The 20,876-nt window shown below is 42.5% G+C and overlaps 3 protein-coding genes across 8 annotated transcripts; 2 read left to right on the forward strand and 1 right to left on the reverse strand.

Annotated features, from left to right (window-relative positions):
* The first annotated feature begins 233 nt into the window (after positions 1 to 233).
* orc2 (origin recognition complex, subunit 2) lies at positions 234 to 5,940 on the forward strand. The gene is made up of 17 exons (XM_027029458.2): positions 234 to 408; positions 493 to 596; positions 882 to 1,037; positions 1,209 to 1,295; positions 1,487 to 1,579; positions 1,751 to 1,782; positions 1,915 to 1,966; positions 2,062 to 2,249; positions 2,453 to 2,551; positions 2,652 to 2,761; positions 3,018 to 3,150; positions 3,698 to 3,794; positions 3,977 to 4,123; positions 4,683 to 4,854; positions 5,100 to 5,161; positions 5,275 to 5,393; positions 5,604 to 5,940. Exons 2-17 carry the CDS (start codon positions 500 to 502, stop codon positions 5,685 to 5,687), a joined length of 1,728 nt encoding a protein of 575 aa, XP_026885259.2. The 5' UTR covers positions 234 to 408; positions 493 to 499; the 3' UTR covers positions 5,688 to 5,940.
* A 94-nt stretch (positions 5,941 to 6,034) lies between these two features.
* cfap410 (cilia and flagella associated protein 410) lies at positions 6,035 to 8,894 on the reverse strand. Of its 3 annotated transcripts, none has more exons than XM_027029459.2 (7): positions 8,710 to 8,893; positions 8,316 to 8,334; positions 8,136 to 8,182; positions 7,775 to 8,004; positions 7,235 to 7,382; positions 7,038 to 7,122; positions 6,035 to 6,749 (listed from the first exon to the last, which is right to left on the reverse strand). In XM_027029459.2, the coding sequence occupies exons 1-7, from the start codon at positions 8,784 to 8,786 to the stop codon at positions 6,585 to 6,587; spliced, it is 771 nt and encodes a 256-aa protein (XP_026885260.1). In that variant the 5' UTR covers positions 8,787 to 8,893; the 3' UTR covers positions 6,035 to 6,584. The 3 variants fall into 3 exon arrangements, with proteins under 3 accessions (XP_026885260.1, XP_026885262.1, XP_026885261.1); XM_027029461.2 differs by having other exon boundaries at positions 8,730 to 8,802; XM_027029460.2 differs by lacking the exons at positions 8,136 to 8,182; positions 8,316 to 8,334 and having other exon boundaries at positions 8,710 to 8,894.
* A 736-nt stretch (positions 8,895 to 9,630) lies between these two features.
* pfklb (phosphofructokinase, liver b) lies at positions 9,631 to 20,771 on the forward strand. Of its 4 annotated transcripts, XM_027029455.2 has the most exons (23): positions 9,631 to 9,924; positions 10,804 to 10,877; positions 11,004 to 11,081; positions 11,660 to 11,849; positions 12,414 to 12,579; positions 12,727 to 12,771; positions 12,948 to 13,056; positions 13,297 to 13,392; positions 13,541 to 13,633; positions 13,826 to 13,951; positions 14,568 to 14,632; positions 14,707 to 14,770; positions 15,427 to 15,573; positions 15,666 to 15,736; positions 15,819 to 15,906; positions 15,997 to 16,149; positions 16,538 to 16,702; positions 16,958 to 17,019; positions 17,391 to 17,502; positions 17,864 to 17,963; positions 18,389 to 18,494; positions 19,114 to 19,299; positions 19,901 to 19,984. In XM_027029455.2, exons 1-22 carry the CDS (start codon positions 9,843 to 9,845, stop codon positions 19,286 to 19,288), a joined length of 2,367 nt encoding a protein of 788 aa, XP_026885256.2. In that variant the 5' UTR covers positions 9,631 to 9,842; the 3' UTR covers positions 19,289 to 19,299; positions 19,901 to 19,984. The 4 variants fall into 4 exon arrangements, with proteins under 4 accessions (XP_026885256.2, XP_026885255.2, XP_026885257.2 ...); XM_027029454.2 differs by having other exon boundaries at positions 19,114 to 19,992; XM_027029456.2 differs by having other exon boundaries at positions 19,138 to 19,992.
* The last annotated feature ends 105 nt before the right edge of the window (positions 20,772 to 20,876 follow it).

The following is a 20,876-nucleotide window of genomic DNA, read 5'->3' on the forward strand; positions in this document are numbered from 1 at the left end:
TCGTTTCACAACTATGGCGTGTTTGAGTAATTACGGCCTAGGTCTGTTATCCTTATAATATCCCTTGCCCAATACCGGTTCATTTAAGTTAGACGATTCTGTTTTACCGCAGGAAAAGCGCACTAAAACCTCAAAGGTGGGCTTGTGGGAAATCGGGTCCTTCATGTTCGAGAACTACAAAATGAGATCACTTCCTATCACGTGTTTAGAATATTTTTCTAGTGGCGGGGAAGCGGAGTTGTGTTTTACCCGGCCTGGAGATCTGTCATTTTCCGCTGAACTGTGAACTCTTTTGCTATAAAGTTTGCTTCATAAAACCTTGCAACCTATAGACCGTTTGAAGTCGAAGACCTTAGTGGATAAATGATCCCAGATTTGCTTCCTTTGAATGAAATGATCACTTTTTTGGTGAGGTCGGCCACTGAAACCGAAGTTATTGCTACCTTAGCAAGATAGCTAGTTAACTAAAACTTGTACTTTTTCCAATATCAGGGCTAATATGAGTCCACAGAAGCGCACCGTTGATTCTGGAAGTTTGGAAGTCCGATTCGTGGGCGATGAAGATGTGCTTGAACACATTGTTGAGAAACATGAAGGTATAGAAGTGCTAGGTTGGCCAGATAAGCGTTTTTTTTCGTTGTTTACAGACATATAATGCGCTTTTGATGTTTTGTAAACTGCATTTGAGGCATCGATATACACACATATCTAATCTACATGTCTAAGCACCACTGTTGAATCGACAACTGACTGCACTGGAGTCTTGCACACTGTGTAAAACTTTCATGTGTGAAACGCCTTTAACAAAATAGAGGGGGAGCGCGACAGCTTGGTACTTAGCTTGATCATGTTGAACATTTTTCCCCATGTTTGTGGTTTAGGGTCAAAAGCTGGCCAGAGTTCTGTGCAGAGCCTGGTAAGCCTGAAGAGCTCCCAGAGTGCACTGGCAAGTTCTGCAGACGTGGAAGAGGAGGAAGATGTGCTCTTCAGTGAGAAGGACTACGTAGAGGCACTTGGTGTAGAGGCTAGTGCACAGGGTGAGGTTTGTGTTTGTGTGTGTGTGTGTGAGAGAGAGAGATGAAACAGTTCAATGAAAAACTTTTTTGACATTTTGCAAGTGTATGTCCGGCTTTGGATGGCCTTTATTGTTTTATTTCACATGGACTTTCATTGCGTGTTTTCAGTTTGTTTTTACTGTTATTGTGCAGCTGGAGAGGAGAACCGTTCAGCGCCTACCGGGGCCTCAGTGTTCACCTTCCAGGCTATGAAACGTTCCAAAAAAATGGCTCAGATGGGTGAGTAGAGAGAAGGGCTGTCGGTTGGTGTTGGTGTGGGAGGATGTTTCATTTTTCAGAATTGTAATGAATTCTAAGTTGCTTAATGTACTTCTATTCTCTCATACTTCAGACAGTGAAAGAAAACTTGTGACTAGAGATTGTAATAACTATGCATCTCTGTCTGTCTGTCTGTCTGTCTGTCTATCTAGCATCAGAGTGGGCCCGCACACCTGGGAAAAGTGTCAGCTTTAGTACTCTTGATAGTCCAGAGGAGCTACCCAGCCCTGGCTGTGCAGTCAAGAGTTAGTTGGTTCACTTCATGTTCTATCTGTCTTTTTTCCCCTCATTTTTCTCCACTTCTGGTTACTGTACGCTATCCTAGCCTAATTGTTATTAACGGGGACATTCAAGGTTGTTCTTTCCTGCACATATAATGTTTAAACCTGTCGTCTTCTGTTCTGTTTACTCTGCAGAGTTGGCCGGTCAAAACAAAACTCCACAGAAGGTAAAGCCAAGAACGCGTTCACTTTCACAATATGTAGCATGACCACCCTCATCTGTATTTATTTATTATGTATGTTTATTTATATCTGTGATTTCTTTGCTATATATTTGCTTTTTTTCTTCCCGGGTGAAGAAAGTACGGTTTGTTTCCACGACCCCCCATAGACTGAGAAAGAGAATTTCAGGTTAGTTCAGTCATTTGAAATGCTTTTGGTGCAGATTGTAGAAGTTCCTTACATTTTCTGAAAATAATTGGTGTGTTTGTTTTGTTTTTGTTCAGCTCCTAATCTGAGGTCGGACAGCGACAGCGATTTCTCTCCCTCAAACTCAGAGGAGGAAGAGGGTGATGAGGATGATGTAGAAAAGAGGAAGTGTAGTGAAGCTCAGCCCAAGCCCCCCGGCACGAGCTCGGCAGCTGCTGCTGCTGTCTGTAAGACACCTACCAAGCGAAGCAAGACAGCACCTGAGGTAGGATCTCGGGTCCACGTTTGGCTGCCTGTGCTGGTGGCATCGCTGTCTCCGTCAGACAAAAAACACAATCAAGACTCAGGGATTGAAAATGCTGTGTATGTTCATTTGGTGTGGGTTTAGACAGGAGCACCTTGTAGGATGCTTTTGGTGAGGTTGGTGGATGGTGGTGTTTGTTTAGAGTGTGATTGACCCTCTTCCAGCCCAACCTGGTGGAGGAATATTTTGAAGCGCACAGCAGCTCGAAGGTCCTCACATCAGACAGGACGCTTCAAAAGCTCCAGACGCCCAAACTGGATCGGGTTGGTGTTGGTCAGCTGTCTATGCCTCACACCTAAGTCCATGGCAGCTGTCATTCATGGTGTATATTTGTATAACTGGGGGGGATTTTGCTCTGCTCAGGAAACCCTGTTCAGGTTGCTGGATGGAAAGCCTTCCTGTTATGGGGAGGAGATCGATCATCTGAACAAGAAACATGAGAAGAATTTCAGCAAATGGATGCTGCAGTTACAGTTAGGTGGTGTGTGTGGGTGTGTGTATGGGTGCATGTCTGTTTTGAAGTAGTTCTTAATATTGTGCATTTTGACTGTTCTATGAAGCTACATATGGCATTTTCATGTTTAAATGATATTCATGTAATGTTAAACACAATGTTAAATGTCTGCTGTGGATTTAATAACAGCCAGAAGGAAGTCAGATGGAAGGAAAAGTCAGATTTATCCATTCCCCCTCCATGTGGCACATCTTGTTTCATCCACACTTCTTTAGAATGGGGTTCAACATCCTTCTCTATGGCCTGGGCTCCAAGAAGCACTTGCTGGAGACATTTCGTACCACTATGCTGTCCAGCTGCATGCACCTGGTGGTCAATGGCTTTTTCCCCAGCATCACCCTCAAATCGGTCCGTTTCAACCCTCTTGATACGCCTCTCTCCTTACAGAACCAAATATGCAATTGGTGTGCATCACTTCAGTGTTTCCTTGGGTGGTGTTGGCTAACTTTTAAAATTATGGCTCTGTTTGAAAAATTCTGACAAGCTTTTTGTCAGGTCCCCTTGTTCTACTACCAGTGCAACAAAAGAACCCTCTCAGTCATTTGGCCTGTAGTACATCTATATTTTTACACTGTAGCTGCATAAAGAGTAATACATAGGCCTTTACGTTGAAAATCAGAGGTGTTCTTTACCTGTATTTGGGAAGATTTTGGGCAGGATGTTCTTTATATATTTTTTATTAGGGCTTTGAAAGGCAACTTTTGTCTCTGGGTATTGTGTAGTTTATTTTACTGTTATTAGTATGTATAAATTGTATTACTCTTATGAATGTGTATAGCTTAGTATATATTGCTGCAGGTTGTTATTGATGTTCGTACTCAATAATCAGAATAATGAGAATGGCATGCATACCTGTTCACTGAATAGGTGGCTATATGTCTTGTCTCTTGGACAGATCTTAAATGCCATCACTAGTGAAGTGCTGGAGCACGATGGGAGTTTTCGTAGCCCTATGGACCAAATCGACTTCATTGTGAAAACCCTAAAAAATGGTACAGTTTAGATCTTCACTGCTCGAAATGTGAAGCACACACCACATAGCTTTCAAACGCTGAGTGCAAAACTCTATCATTGATGTTTTGTCACATGTCCAGTGTGACAGTCTGAAGGATGTGGTACAGTGAAGATGCTACGAGGCAATGTAGTTTTTATGTTAGCAACTTCTCCCTTGCAGACCCGGACAGCCACGTGTACCTGATTGTCCACAACATCGATGGGCCCATGTTGCGTGGTGAAAATACCCAGCAGGCTCTGGGGCAGCTGGCATCAATTCCAAACATGCACCTGCTCGCTTCCATAGATCACATCAATGCCCCTCTTGGTTTGTTTTGATACTTTTCGCACTATTACTACAATTTGAACCTTTGTGCGTGTTTTTTGTACAAGTCTTCCACTGGTCATGGAATTTCTGGAATATCCTAGTATTCCAGACATGGAAAGTTGGGGGATTTGATCATCATTTGGATCAATCTCATGGAGTATCAGGGAATTTTGTTTGTAGCATGTTTTAAATTTTAGTTGCCATTTTATCAAAAATATATTTTATTTTGACACCTTCACAATATTATGAGAGTGGTTGTTATGGTTACTGGATTTTCAGCACACATTTAACAAAGGCAGCCTGTTCTTATTTTCATTGTAGGTGATGGAAATTCACCGTGACATTCAAGTGGGAACTGTGACACACAAAATTATTTAATTGAGTCACAAGTTTTCATTCTTCAGTATTTGTTTAAGCTTAATATTTAGCTTTAAGCAATTGTGATTTAAGCTCGATCTTTAGACTCCGTTACCCATTTGTGAAGGTCAAACTTAACTTCAGCAGTTCTGATGGAGCTGTTTGAGAGTTGCTTTGTTTGCTTGTTTGTGGTCGTATTTAGTGTGGGACCACTCGAAGATGAGCGTGTTTAATTGGCTGTGGTACGAGACGACCACGTTCATACCGTACATGGAGGAGACGTCGTATGAGAACTCACTCCTGGTGCAGCAGACGGGGGCACTGGCACTCAGCTCCCTCACACATGTCCTGCGCAGTCTCACACCAAATGCCAGGTATAGGGAGACACACACACACCCACCCTCTACACCTTTACACCCAAGACCTGCTTAATTGGGTTTAAAGATAAAAAGACATGAATGCAGTTATTGGTCGGACGGATGTTTTAATGCTCTTTAATGCAACTGTAATGGTCTCAGTGTGCACGTGAGCTTTTGTGGCAATTTTGGCCTCAGATGCTTAAACATGCTGGTTACGTGTCAGTGCGTTCTGGTTGGCATCTTGTGTGGTCTTTCCACAGAGGAATCTTCAGACTGTTGGCTGAGTTTCAGCTTGAGAACAAAGACAACCCTTCATATACAGGTATAACAAGGTCATCCATGTGCTCTTAGCTGGAAATCTAACGTCATGTCTTGGAAACAGCCCAATTTCTCCACCAGTTTGTTAATTCTTTGTCTTTTATGTTTTGTGTTCAGGTCTGTCTTTCCAAGACTTTTATCAGCGTAGTCGTGAAGCGTTCCTGGTGAACAGTGACATCACACTGAGAACTCAGCTCACAGAGTTCAGAGATCACAAGCTCATCCGCACCAAGAAGGTGAATGCCCTCAAAACAGCATCGGTTTTATAAAGGCAGCTGGTCTAGTTGCAGAAACTAAGTTTAATTACATTTTTTAAAATTGTAGTGCTATTGAAATTTCTAACTTTTAATACTAACAGGCAAATAGTAAAAGCCTTAAGGTGTTTTTTTTAATCTATTAATCACTACTACTACTATTGATATATATGTGCTTATAAATCTTTGCAGGGAGCTGATGGAGTGGAGTATCTTACTATCCCTGTGGATGCAGGAACTCTGACAGACTTCCTGGAGAAAGAGGATGTCGAGTGAGCGAGAGCATCAAGACAAAAGGACTGGAAACGTTACCGCTCTGCTGTCACCGACTCCCTCACTCCACTGTTCACCGCATGTATTCAGAAAATGCAGAACAGCCCATGCTGGACTGCATGTTGCCCCATTTCGTCAGGCAGAGGTTCAGCAAGACGTGCTGCTAAAACGGGACCAAGGGATTCAGGACACTTGCGCTGGAGATGTGTAGCGTCCAGTGCGACGTTACCCCGTTCCACTACCAGATATTTGTGTTCACTCACAGCTCGTCACCTCAGCATTTGAAATCTTTTGGAAACCAGTCTTTGTATTGCCATGTATAGAAGTATAATAAACATGGTGCATTCAAATTTAGATATAAAAATATATATGACAGTAAATCCACACTTTACATTGAGGATATTTTCAGCAAAGCAAATGATCGTTTAACAATAAAAAAATAAAATAAAAAAAATTACATTTGAATGTTTTGTTATAGCACTATACACATAGCTGTTTATGCAGCATATGTTTTCCATAATTCACTTGGCACAGTAACAACTTAGACCATTATTTAGTTTTAAACACTGGTGCTTTAGTCATGAACTAGTGATTAAGGATGGGGAGAAAAGAGTAAATGAAACAATGAGCATTTGTTGCTTATTCTGTGAAGTTAGTTGTATATTTTTAAAGTACCTGCACTTTGTAGGTGATGTTCTGAACTTATATATACACATACACACACACACACACACCTTCTTGGCCCAGTGAGTGTCCTTGTAGGCTGACTTTGTCGGTCTCAACTTTTTTTAATGGGTCATAAAAAACCTCAAAAAATGTATTTATAAATAAAAAAAAAAAATCTCAATGTTTCAGTCCTAACTATTCCATTATGTTGCTGGTCAACATGTGTAATGGTAGTTAATTTAGCATTGTTTCAGGCAGTATATGGTCAGTACGGCGGAGTGGCGATCTTCTCCCTCTGCAGCGAGCCCTGATCTTGTTCTCTGTGGCACTCTGAACAATCTTCAGCTCCTCCACGTCCAGATCCTTGAGCAGTAGCAGCACGGCCTCCAGACCGTGGCTCTACACACAGCAGGGACCGGGTCATTAGGAGCATGCACCACACTGACCACTACCTGTTCTGCACACATTTTCAAGCTGTTCTACAAAGCATAAAACCTACATAAACTACCTCAGATTCAAATGTCATTAATAACCACATCAAGTCAGAAAATGCTAAAGTAAATAGTAGCTAAATCAATTCTAATGCTGTATTATTAGGAATAGATCACTGCAAGCAACCTTACCTTGTTTGTTTTAGAGAAGGTGCTATACAGTGTTATATGTTGACTAAGTTAAACATGGACTAACCTTCTTAGGGGTAGCCCCTGCTTCTCGTGGGGATGAAAATTTATCTCTAGGCAACGGCTTCATCCCCAGCTGCGCGCGGATATTACTGAGCGACCAAACAACAACAACAAAAAAAACCTTTGAGATGCTCCAGTTTGCTTAGTAAACCATACTTGTGTGCCATGAGTCAACAGTGACTGAAGAAGTTAACAACTTACTTGGTCTCCTCCATGCTGTAATTAAGGGGGTCTGTCTCAGAGTCCGCATCTGTGTGGCCATTGGTGGAACTGGCTGAGGCAGGACCAGGAGGGCTGAGAATTTCCTCCCCTTTCTCCAAAGCAAGTGCAAGCTCTTCCCCCGTCACCACTACCCAAACCAGAGAGGCACCCTTTAAAGAGTCGCTCAACCAAAATGTACGTCATGGACTAACATTATGTTCAGCCTGCAGTATGCTAGTTAAGTGCGGTGACACTATATTCCGTTTCTCATTAACTTTGACTAAAAACAAAGTTTTCCAAAGTTTTAGTCAAACTCTAGACAACATTGCTTTGGACAACATTTAGCTTTGCTCCGAATCATTTGGCATGATATTGTGGCAGCGGCAATACCACTGTTGTCACATAAGGCCAATTCAAACATTAGCACTGAATAGCTTTTACTGAGGAAAAACCAAGTCATTCCAAGTCTAGGCAAGACAAGAAACACTGATCTGGGAGGATCCTAGGCAAGCGTACTTTGGGTGTCTGTCTCTTACCCACCCTGGTTGTCCAGTTTGTGCAGGCAAGGCAGGTTTCGGAGAACAGTGAGGCGGTACTTGACTGGGTCTGTCTCACAGCATGGATTCTCTGCCAGCCAGAGAACCTTGAGGCAGGCCAGGTTCTTAAGGTGGCTCAGCTCTGAGATATTCTGGATGTCATTCCGCCTTAAGTAAAGCTCTGTCAGATTCTGACAGTTGGAGAGGTGTTCCAGTGATGATATTTTATTGGCACTGAAAAAGAGAAATCGATAAAATAATATGCCATTTTACATACTTGAATGTGGCTTAATAACAGAAATCATGACCATGCAGACAATCACCTACTACTGCCTTAAAAACCAGGGATAACACAGCCAACATACCTTAATGTTAACACCTCAATATTGGGTATTTCTGAGAATATTGAGATCTGAGGATGTACACAACCACAAAATAACATGAAACTTACAAATATGTCGTCTCAGCTTAAAACGTCCGGGTAAGTAATAATGCATAAGATTAATAATATTAACCGGCCACACTGGAGAAATATAAATACTTACATCTGTTAGGTTGCAACCCCTGCAACACGTAAATAAGTTAATTAATTTGAGTTGATTGTCAGGCTAAGCATTTGTATTTAGTAAATTATCCAACGTCACTTTTTACAATCTTCACGCGTGTAAAATGATAGAAATAGTTACTAGGTGCGCAAGCCCGCGGGGTCGGTAGCTAGTTCATATTTTACGCATATCATTTCTAGGTTAAATTTGGTAGCGAAGTGGTGGTGAGGGTAGTGCCAGCTAAGATACACACATTCACTAAGAAAGCAGAAAAGCTTGAAGTAAATACCGTTGCCAAGGGTCACTTGTAGCTAGGTAGGAAGCTAGCTAGGTTAGTTAGCTATGCCAGCTAACCATCTGCTACCTGGCTAACGCATCTGAACGCAAAACATACCAGCAATTCAGTTTTTTTACATTTTCAAGGTCCGATGCTTTGGCCCGTGCCAGGACGAGCTTTCTGGTCAATTTCATTTTAGAGACGTGCCGTGTTGGCTCATATGTCTATGAAGTCCTACCGAGACTAGCTAACAGCCATCTCGTCACTGGGCACCGCCGTCAAGCTAACGTGAGAGACTCTGACTCTTTCCAGAGATTCAGCACAACCGCTAGAGGGAGATAGTGAACTACGAGGCTGTGTTGTTCTGTTGCTACTCAACATGGGGAACTTTACGGTGCGCGGCGACAGGCTTTCCGTTTTCTTTCCTTCAGCATGGTCGTCCCAGACACACGGGTAACTAAAACTCACTGACTTGGGTCTCTCCCAGTCCACCTGATTTTGGACTGACTGAGCAGCCTCGGACTGGTAGACAATGTTCCCACGTCTTTCCTCCACCCTTACACTCAGTACCGGTGGCCCATGGGGCTGTGTGTGGAGACCCCTTCACCGACACCATCATCAAGTGCTAGTCCCACCCTTAGGTGCACATACATGCAACCAGAAGGCTTAAAGGAGATTAGAGGTAGCAGGAGAGCACAAAGTGCACCAGGTTTTAGAGCCTGCCAGCTAGCAAGCTACCCAACAAGGTCAAAAAGGGTATCCAAAGAAAGATCTTCACTAATTTGAACAAACTTTGAAATGGTTTGTTCCCTGACTCATGCAAATTCAAGCATACGGTCCGTATTAAACAGCTGTAAATTTATTTATTAATTATCAAAATAAAACTTAAATGAGCACTTTAAACGTCAGTGATCTTCAATAAAAAGTCAATGAATTTTGTGTTGTGAGCTCATAGACTGTATATACAAGAGTGAGTCTGTCTTGATTGTAAGAATTCTATCAAGACAAATCGATGTGCAGTAGCTACGTACGTCTTAATCCAAATATTGCGGGGTTACTAGGTTTAATACGTTACACGGTGCATTTTAAAACGTGCAGTAGAAAGAAGAGGCGGAGCGGAATCGTTTCTCAGTCGAGCTGTATCTTCTGAATGCTGAAAGGCTCGCTGGACCGCGAACAACAGCGCCTGTGGGGAATCCCGGAGATAAAGAACTAGCGGTCGCCTGCAGACGCCCGCACCTGTGGCAGTCATGCTGGTGGATTTCGAAAAGCTGCGGATGACGGGCGCTGGGAAAGCTATTGCTGTCCTGACAAGCGGCGGAGATGCACAAGGTAGTTCATTCGCTAACATTCCAATGAACGGCAGTGATATGCATGGCCAAAGACGACGTGCATTTAATCTTGGCCACCTAGCCGGGTGTGTTAGCTAAACTAGCAGGATATTTCCTTCTCAGTCCCGTCCTGCCTACTTCTCCAAAGCTCTTTTGTCTCCGACCTGTTGTTCGGAGCCATCGTTGTTTTTTAGTCTCGCTTACTGGAAATCTGGCAGATTGGTTTCCAGGACTCAATTTTAATCGCTTTTAGATTTGATCTTATATTTTATTCAGTGTAACGTGTGAGGCAAATATTTGCGGTTAAATCAGATTTCGAATATCTTTACTATTAGTTTATGGGTATAATTATTGTAGTAGCTAAACTTTAAACAAAAAGTGATATATTTGATTCTCATATTTGATATATTTGACAGTCTACACTAAATAATAATGCAAAAATAATGGAATTGGTCGTATGAAAATGTGGGAAACTTCGCGAATTCCGAGCTTGTTAAGTCTATTGCATAACTTGACTCGTAGGTCACGTAGCATACGTCGGTGTGGTGGCAGATGTGCATCGAAGACCGAAAGAGTCTAAAACCTAAAAGCCTGGACGCCTAAGAACTATCGATAAGGGTGCATCTAGAAGCATGTAGTCGTCTGTGGCACCCCAGTATACATACCTAGTAACTGACCCGCCTTCTGTTCAGTTACAGTATCACTGTCTGTCAAAATGTTACCCAAGACAAACACAGCGTGCGTGGCAAGTATATTCATGGATTCATTGGATTCAAGGATACACTTCTGCGTACCAATAGTGACTATTGAACAACCGTGTAACGGGGTGGCTAGCAGCATATTTGATGACCGTGTGTGTATGTGCTTATACAATATACAGGAATGAATGCAGCCGTTCGTGCTGTAACACGCATGGGCATTTATGTCGGTGCAAAGGTTTACCTGATCTATGAGGTATGGTGATATTTTCAATATAAAGTATAAAACACAGTGCATGTGCTGTTGCTCATTTCACCTAATAATGGTATGACTAATTTCAGTAACTACAACAGTAATGACTACAAATGTTTGTTTTCCAAGGGCTACCAAGGACTTGTGGATGGAGGTGACAACATCAAACCTGCCAACTGGCAAAGTGTGACCAACATCATCCAGCTGGTAGGGGTCTGGACTTTCCCAGATCTTTAAGGTTTAATCTGGGCCTTGTTTTCTACTCGTTTGCCATCAGGGGAAGCGTCTCGGATGGCTAGAGAGCATGGCCCTATAGGGCTACAGCTTCCCGCATTTTGCTACAGCCTAGTGTGAGCGCTGTAAGCATGTGAAATTCATATCTGTGTCTTTATCCTGCTATAGATTTCAGGGGATGGCAGTGAGAGGGCCTGATTGAGATTAAGGGAAAGTGCTGAGTGAGGAAATTAAATCTGTGATATTACCGCAGTAATCCATAGCACAGTTCAGTTTCTTGGCCTAGGAAATATAATCAGACACAGGACAAGGGTTATGCGTGTTATGGTGGGTTTGGACTGCTTGATTGTCACTGGTCACCTCGACAGAAGGAGATGACCTGTTTGTGTTGAATGATCTCAGTTTACCTGCAACCCCTCGCAATAGATACAACAGTATCGGTACTGTTCATGTTTAAATGTTCTCCCTAAAGCAATGATTTTTACACACAGACACCCTATTTGTAAGTTTCTGCTATTTCAGAAAGAATAACTTAATGTCGTTTCTGTCAGGGTGGCACCGTGATTGGCAGTGCCCGCTGTAAGGCTTTCACTACACGAGAGGGTCGCCTGGCAGCTGCCTTCCACCTGGTCCAGCGGGGCATCACTAACCTGTGTGTGTGCGGTGGGGACGGCAGCCTCACTGGTGCCAACATCTTCCGCAGTGAATGGAGTGAACTGTTGGCCCAGCTGGTGGAGGAAGGTAAACCCCTGGACAGCTGAGGTCTCCGGGGCGAGGGGCTCTCCCGAGAACGTCCTCAGTGATGACTTTCATATATCTAAGGATGCAGTCTATAGAGGAGAGAAATGTCAATGGCAAAAATGTATAAAAGGGAGAAGCAGAAGTGACATCTGTGCAAGATGGGCACTCGTTAACGTGCCCGCCGTCTGCTGTGTGGCTGTAGATTTCTGCTCCATTTACTTGAGTGAATCAATTGCTGCTTTGTCTGCTTCGACCCCAACATGGACTCAGCTGAATGTGGCCTTTGTGTTACCAAGGTGGAAAGAAGCAGCCATATTTCATACGCATCTGAACATTTAAACTGAAATTTTGAATCTAATTTGTATGAAAAAAATATCACAGGGAGCTGTCTACATCCCTAAAGTATGATAACACTATACTAAGTGGCCAAATTAATCAGATCTCTAAGAAAGGTTTTTAATTACCAGTGTGCATATGACAGATGGATTGTTTTGCCATTTTGTAAGCACTACGATTTGCCTTTACATTTTAGAATTTATATAATGTGTGTGTATTTTTTTTAAGGGAGAATCGCTGACCCTTTGGCTCAACAATACACTCATCTAAACATTGTGGGCCTTGTGGGTTCCATCGATAATGACTTCTGCGGAACAGACATGACCATCGGAGCCGACTCGGCTCTTCATCGCATCATGGAGGTCATTGATGCCATCAGCACCACTGCACAGAGGTGAGGTCATACAGACACACACACACACAAAACGATCTGCACAACACAAGGTCAGACTGCATTGCGTTGCAATGAGGTTGGTCATGGCAATTCTTCTCTTCGGTTTCTGTTCATCGCCACGTTACCGCTGTGTTTATTGTCTTCCAGTCACCAGAGGACATTTGTGCTGGAGGTGATGGGCAGACATTGCGGGTAAGGTTAATTTTTAGCTGCTAATGTGCTCTGCGTTAGTGGATGCTGAGGTTTTGTTGAGATATTTTCTGATATCTGAATATAAGAGGTCTTATAAAGTAGTAAGTATGCTGTATACTGGGCAGTCTGGCTGATGTGGGTCTGGTACTGTGTTTTGCTGTGCCCTTACGGGGCAGGTACCTGGCTGTGGTGTCAGCTCTGGCATCTGGTGCCGACTGGGTCTTTATCCCCGAGGCTCCTCCAGAGGAGGGGTGGGAGGACCACATGTGTGCCCGCCTTGGAGAGGTGAGTCTGGGGTACGCACTGTGCATGGGTACACACTTTGGATTTGCTTTCCAGTGCATTGGTTGTTTTATTGTATCATGCGAGATACCAGTGCACAGAGGATAATACAATTTGACATGGCTTCAAAAGACAGCTAAGTAAATAGTGTACATTTGGTTTAGTGGGCTATGTATTAATTGTGTGTGTGTGTGGGTGTGTGTGTGGGTGTGTGTGTGCGTGCGCATGCATTTGCTTCTGCAGAGTCGCAGCAAGGGGTCTCGCCTCAACATTGTGATCATCGCAGAGGGCGCCATTGATAAGCACGGCCAGCCAATAACCTCCAACTACGTAAAGGATGTAAGAAAGCAAAAAAAGCAAATCAGATTTTGTATTTCTTGGGTTATCAGACGCACCATGTGGAAGGGCATTGTTTACCGTCCGAACGGCTTTGTCTGTGTTTTGTTTTGCTTCTCCACGCTGTGACTTTTTTATATCTCCCTCTAAGCTGGTGGTGCAGAGGCTGGGTTATGACACTCGGATCACTGTACTGGGGCACGTGCAAAGGGGAGGAACACCTTCTGCCTTCGACAGGGTGCTGGTAAGACAGTCGGGCATGAGGTCAAAGGTCAGCTCAGGTCTGTAGTGCTGCGCTTGTGTTGTCTTGCGCTAGCTAATATACCTGGAACAATGGAAGAAATTCATGTAGATAAAAAGGTAAACATAAGTATTACTGATTCTGCCGGAAGGTTTAGGAAAGCCTCTGTTTTCTTGTGTCTGTCTTTGTCTACAGAGCAGTAAACTGGGGGTGGAGGCAGTTGTAGCCTTGTTGGAGGCTACACCAGAGACTTCGGCCTGTGTGATCGGACTGTCTGGTAACCAGGCCATGCGTCTCCCTCTTATGGAATGTGTCAATATGGTGAGTCACACACACAATCTCTCCATAACCTGCCCTATACTCATGATCCCAAATCTCTTCATAACCAATCTGCATAATCCCAGATCATCCCGCAACTCTACATCCACAGGATTCCTACTTTTTTCCTTTAACTTGGGCACATCTATACTATATTATATATTTATTACATATTACACATACACAATACATTTGTTTAGGTAATGATGACTAAATGACATCACGTGTCATTTTTTTCACAGCTCATTTCTTTCAGAAGATGAACACTTCTCAGCAGTTCAGTTTATTTTGCAAGAAGGTCCTGGAATAATTACAGCATAGTAAATAGGCAAAAGAGTTTTTTGTTTGGTTTTATTTTTATTATGATCATGTAAGGGTCATTTGCAGAGACATGCAAACATTTACGATATAAGATTCAGTTTATCCATACAGCATTTACAGTGAAAGACTTTTCCTAAATTCTTGGACTGCTTAAGGCTGCCATCTGCAAAATGGTCTTAATCATGTTAAGAAGAAAACATGAAAGTGGGAATAGTTGACATTTGGTATGTATAACAACCAAACTCTGAGGTTGATCTGGTTTTATTAATATCATCACGCTCTCTCTTTCTGTGTTTAGACAAAAGAGGTCCAGAAAGCCATGAATGAGGGGCGATTCGATGAAGCTATTCAACTACGTGGAAAGTGAGTCTGGTAAAATCGACACGTCTTTGTCTGTGTGTTGTTGAAAGGTCCCATCAAACATTTCCTTGTTGCAGGAGTTTTGAGAACAACTGGAACACTTATAAGCTTTTAGCCCACCAGAAACCTGCCCAGTCAAAGGTAGGACATGCGTGCTCGTTCCCTTTTTATTTTTGTCTTGTTGTACTGTATAACTCTCAACACATGGTTTCTGTTCTGACTACTATTTGTTTGATCCTCAATCCATCCACTTCTCTCTGTATTTACCTGGAATTATTGGAGTAAGGGCTCTTGTGTTAATTTGAAACCCAGGAGTTACATCATAAACCCAGCAATTGGTCACTTTGGGCACATGGTATGCAGGTTTTTACAATTTGACAGAGCTAATTTCTGACACATTTGATGTGTTCAGATTACCGTTTTGTTAATGTTGAGACATTTACAAACTGTGCCTTTTAGGTTTTTCACATTGTAAGAAGAAGAAATAATTTTCACAGCCATCCAAAATTTCAGTTTGTTACTTGAGTATGCATATGATGGAAAACTCAGTTATATTGTGCTGATTTTGTTTTTGTTGTTGTAAACCTTGCAAGAGCACAAATATTACTGGAAGACAAATGCCATAGTTGATCAGGAGACTTAAATGGCTTTTGAGATGGTGTGGGATTATGAAATCTTTGCTAACCTCACAAGCACAGCATGAGACCATCGTTTGCAGTCATCAAACACCTGCAACTAAATTAATCTTATACTGAAGGGACTGAGAAACCATCTTCTCTGTCTCTGTTTGTTTCCAGAGCAACCACTCCGTGGCGATCCTGAACGTGGGAGCTCCTGCGGCGGGTATGAACGCGGCCGTGAGGTCGGCGGTCCGAGTGGGCCTGGCCCAGGGTCTCCGTGTCTACACCGTCCATGATGGCTTCGAGGGCTTGGCCAGAGGCGCGGTTAGCTCCCAGCACCCACCTGTCTCGGTTGGGCTTTGGTGATAACACAGTGTCATTTGGTTTACAGGGGATGACTTGGGTTCTTTCTGCAGGTGACAGAGATGCACTGGCATGATGTAGCTGGGTGGACTGGCCAAGGAGGCTCACTGCTCGGTACAAAACGGTGGGCTGTGTGTGTGTGTTTTCCTTATTGCTTTTCTTTCTCTTTAGAAGAGCGGTTAAGATAATGTTTATCTAAATTTCAGAACCCTCCCCAACTCCTGCATGGAAAAAATTGTGGAGAATATTGGCAAATTTGGTATTCAGTCTCTTCTGGTTATCGGTGGATTTGAGGTACACTAATAATTCAGGAACTTGCTGGACAGGTGGGTGGGTGGGTGAGCGTGTCGGTGAATAACAATGATTTGTTTCAAATTTCCACAGGCTTATGAGGGAATTCTCCAGCTGGTGGAGGCTCGGGGCCATTATGACGAACTTTGCATTGTCATGTGTGTGATTCCGGCCACCATAAGCAACAACGTTCCAGGCACAGATTTCAGTATAGGAGCAGACACGGCTGTCAATGCTGCCATGGAGGTCTGACTCCCCCTGGCAGAGTACTGCATGTTGTGTAAAGTAGAGTTAAATGGTAGTTGTTAGGGGCTTTGTTTGGATTTTAAATCCTGTGAATGTTGCAACTGTTAAACCGTGACAGTCAGAATTCATCGCAGTGAGTCTACTGGATTTAAGTAGTACAACTAGTGGGTGCATTCACATAATTGATGTGCTTGCTAAAGTGGTAAATTCAGCATTTGTCCTGGCACTGTTTTAAGCACAATTATAGCAGGTATTTAATAAAGGGATTTTGGAATAATACATTTATTTTGTCATAAGTACTAAACAGATGTTTGCACAGCTGTTTGTAATGGATTGGCAAATAATTTAGAGACTCAGGACAGAGGTAAGAGCTTGTGTGTTCCTATAGAGCTGTGACAAAATCAAGCAGTCTGCATCTGGCACCAAGAGGCGTGTCTTCATTGTCGAGACCATGGGTGGATATTGTGGCTATCTGGCAACCACCACAGGCATCGCTGTTGGGGCAGATGCAGCCTACATCTTTGAAGAGGCCTTCAACATTCATGACCTGGAGGTAAATTCCAACACTGTTATATGAGCCTTACGATTAGATTTTAGTGGGAATATTTATTCTGTCCACTACCTTCAGTGTAGCCTCAGTACTGATTGCTTCTTCTGTTGCGTCACATTCTCAACGCTCTGTGGGTTATAGGGGATTTCTAAAGAATCTGTTTTTGGTGTGGTTGAAACGGAGCCGATTTTAGTCCTGTCAAGTTTGATTGAACCTGGCAAACTACGCTGTAATCAGTACGTTTTCTTTTGATGTCAGATGAATGTAGAGCATTTGACAGAGAAGATGAAGAATGACATTCAGAGAGGCCTGGTGCTGAGGTGAACATGCTCTTTAAGATTGCAGGTTACAACCTGAGCTGCTTTTCAGCAATTATAAGCCTTCTAAAGCTAGATAAAACTGACATTAACTCTTCCAGTTACATAAATGAAACAAGCTTACCAAAAACAGAGAGAAAACAAGCCTTGGATGACTTATTTGTTTGGAAGGTGAGGAAAATTGTCATACATCCATTTTTTAGTTTAAAACATACCAAGGCATGACATTATTGCCAACATATGGAACACAATTTGGTCACTGCAAACAGATTTTGGAGTGCACGTTTATGGATTAAGGCTTGAAACTGCTGTAGCTGGCAGCGTCGTGATGTGTTAGCAGGGTAGAGATGAGAGGTGCCCTGTCTTATGTGCAGAAATGAGAAATGCCACCAACACTACACAACCGACTTCATCTATAACCTGTACTCTGCTGAGGGCATGGGCGTCTTCGACTGTAGGGTTAACGTACTGGGACACTTGCAGCAGGTAAGGAATGACATGATGGTTAATGCAGCATCTAAACAGTGCCAGCACATTGGGCACTGGCCGTATCTTGCAACTAATATTTATAAGCTTTCCAGGCTTGGACTCTTCAGAAAAGTTCATTCAAGTAATATTTTACCATAATGGCTCTTTTTAGTAGTACATGAGGTACCTATAAAATACATTTTTGGAAAGGAGTTGTGCCATGCCCTGAACTGATAACTTTGAAAGTTTTAAAAAATAAAAATGTTATTATTTCTTTATTTTTAGAACACGCATACACATACATACATACATACATACATACATACATACATACATATATATATATATAAATTTTTATTGATTTTATTTTATTTTTAAGGGTGGCGTCCCTACGCCCTTTGACAGGAACTTTGGCACCAAAATGGGAGTGAAGGCAGTGCAGTGGCTTGCTGAGAAAATGAAACAGACCTACAGGCAAGGTAAGGGGGAGGCAGACAGCACTTTAAACAGAACAGATCAGGGCTTTTTTCCACAGTCATGATTAACTATTATGGTAAATCCTCTCTCTGAGAAATGCGAGCACTGTTCTGTGAAAGTCAGCATATTTCTCTGTTAAGCAAATGAACAATCTGTAGTGAGCTCCACACCTTACCACCTTGCTTGAGGGGGAGGGGGAGGGTTTCTGAGAACAGGCCTCTTTGGTTACCTAATTATTTTTTTTTTGGGCCATTTCATTATTATGTGAGATTTTTGAAAACTGGTTGAGCAAGTGGAAAGAGATGGAAAAATATTTAGTGTAGAAATGATTAAAAATAATGTAATGGCCTATTAAACAGCAGTCTGATTGGTGGAGGTTGGGGAATCGGCGCACGTAGATCACTCTCTTCGTGTTTTTCCATCACAGGCCGTGTGTTTGCCAATGCCCCGGACACGGCCTGTGTCATCGGCATGAACAGGAAAGTGATGTCATTTAGCCCGGTCACAGAGCTCAAGGACCACACAGACTTTGAGTGAGTGACGCTGTCCTGCTATGAGAAGTGACATGATGGCATCACATGGCAAGATGCATCACATGGGTGGCACATACATACATACATACATACATACATACATACATACATACATACATAACATTAAGGGAGCACTTAAATCATACATCAGATTTCAATAATTGAAAGATTGAGGATAAAAATTTTCACTGATATCACAATTGATATCGTTGTGAACAAAATGATGCAACAACGATCAATGGAAACCACAATCGGGCCACCAAGGGCTGAATTCAAAAATCACACCGAAAATCCAAGTAAAAAATTAATCACAGGCTGATCCAATTTAATAATGTGACACTAGTGTGTGTATGGCCCCCACATGCTTGTTTGCACACCCGACTGCTCTCATCTGTGAAGAGAACAGGGCACCAGTGGTGGACCTGCCAATTTTTGTGTTCTCTGGCGAATGCCAGTCGAGCTGCACTGTGCTGGGCTCTGAGCAAGCTATTGGACACTCAGGCCACCTTCATGAAGTCTTTTTCTGACAGTTTGGTCAGAAACATGCACACCAGTAGCCCATTGGAGGTCATTTTGTAGGTCTCTGTCAGTGCTCATTCTGTTCCTCCTCACACAAAAGAGCAGATACCGGTTCTGCTGCTAGGTTGATGCCCTTCCGCGGCCCTGTCCAGTTCTCCTTCTGTAAGGGCCCGTGTCCTGGTGTCTCCTCCATGCTCTCAAGACTGAGCTGGGAGAGGCAACAAACAATCTTGAGACGGCACATATCGATTACCTGGATTACCTGTACAGCCTGAATGGACTGCAGGTACCACCTCATGCTATTAGTAGTGACATGGACATTAGCACAATGCAAAACTATAGTACTGTAGAGAAAAATTGGTCAGGAAGGATGAGGAGAGAATAACCATCTGTGGCCACCACCTGCAAAACTATTCCCTTTTTGGGGATGGTCTTGCTTCTCCAGTGCCCCTGTTACTTTAATTTGCACCAAGGCAGGTAAATTATACATAATTGCTTATGTTAGGAAACCTAACTGGACAGAATGATATTAAAGCTTAATTAACTCTGTTACTGTGATGATTGTGTTCTCTTAATTTTAATTTTTTTTATATGGTAGTCAAAATTGCATTAAAATATACAAGGATACCCAAGAAAGAGGATGCTTTGGACAAGGGTGCTTCGTCAGCTGTGCAAAAGTACTCCTGAAATTGTAGGAGAAATTTGAATGTCCCTCCTCCTCCCCCAAATTCAGAAGCACATCCTGTTTCTCTGGAAACCTTGTGTACTTCGTTGCAATCTCTACATCTTTTATGACAGTACACTGCAGTTACTCACCAGGAATCTTAGAAGGAGGTTCTGAACTGGTGTCTGCCAAATGCTAAAAATGTAACTGTGTGGCTCTGCAGACACAGGATGCAGAAGGATCAGTGGTGGATAAATCTGCGAGCTGTGCTGAAGATGTTGGCCAAGTACCACACCAACTTCGAGGAATACGTTACCGGGGAGATGGAGCATGTGACCCTCAGGAGCCTCAGCATAGAAACAGGATTCTGACAAGATGAAAATACACTCTGTCCACAAGAGAACACCATAGCAACAACCATGTCATCCCAGTATACATCCCAGACTACAGTACATTCCAAATTTCTTTCCCAAGTGCATGAATCCTGTAAATTCTTTACTTGTAACAAATTGATCTTACCTTTTGCGGTATCACTTTTTTACGCTAATGAGATTGCAGCCTATCATGTTGCTTTGAATCCCTGTTCAAGTTAGGTTTTAAATAATTGGTTTTGATTTATTTGTTTACAGACCTCATAATGATTTGAGAGTGATGCTCAATCAAGTGTTAATGTTTTAGTTCTTCTGTGCCTTTGTTGTACATTTAGTGTAAAATGCTATTCCAGTGCATGCAAACAGTATTTCTTGAACCCTCCTTATTGGAATCCAGCATAGTATTGTTTCCTGTTTTCTTAATATGAGATTAATATGTGATAATGTACACATTTTAGTCTGAAGCACTAACACATTTCTAACACAATACACATTTCTAAGGGGGCTGGGTAGTGTCTGCATCAGACTGTACCTACATGTAGAACTGCCTCAGTTTGCAGCCAACGTCGCTCTGAACACTCGGATCAGTAAAAAGCTGTTGGTAGATTAATAGATTATACTTTTCATCTAAGGCTGCACTCTTAATCATTTGGACAAATGTTCTCAGTTTTGTATAAATTGACCTTTTGTGTAGTCATGAAATAAATTGGTGTAAGTTGCAAAGTGAATGTTTACTTGTTTTTTTTTGTTTTTTTTTTTTGCTATTGATACTTTCTACTTTAATAAAATGTTATGTTTGCTGTCTCATTACCCTAGTTTTGCATACTG

This window comes from Electrophorus electricus, chromosome 1 (genome assembly GCF_013358815.1).
Source record: "Electrophorus electricus isolate fEleEle1 chromosome 1, fEleEle1.pri, whole genome shotgun sequence".
NCBI classification, from domain to species: Eukaryota; Metazoa; Chordata; class Actinopteri; order Gymnotiformes; family Gymnotidae; genus Electrophorus; species Electrophorus electricus.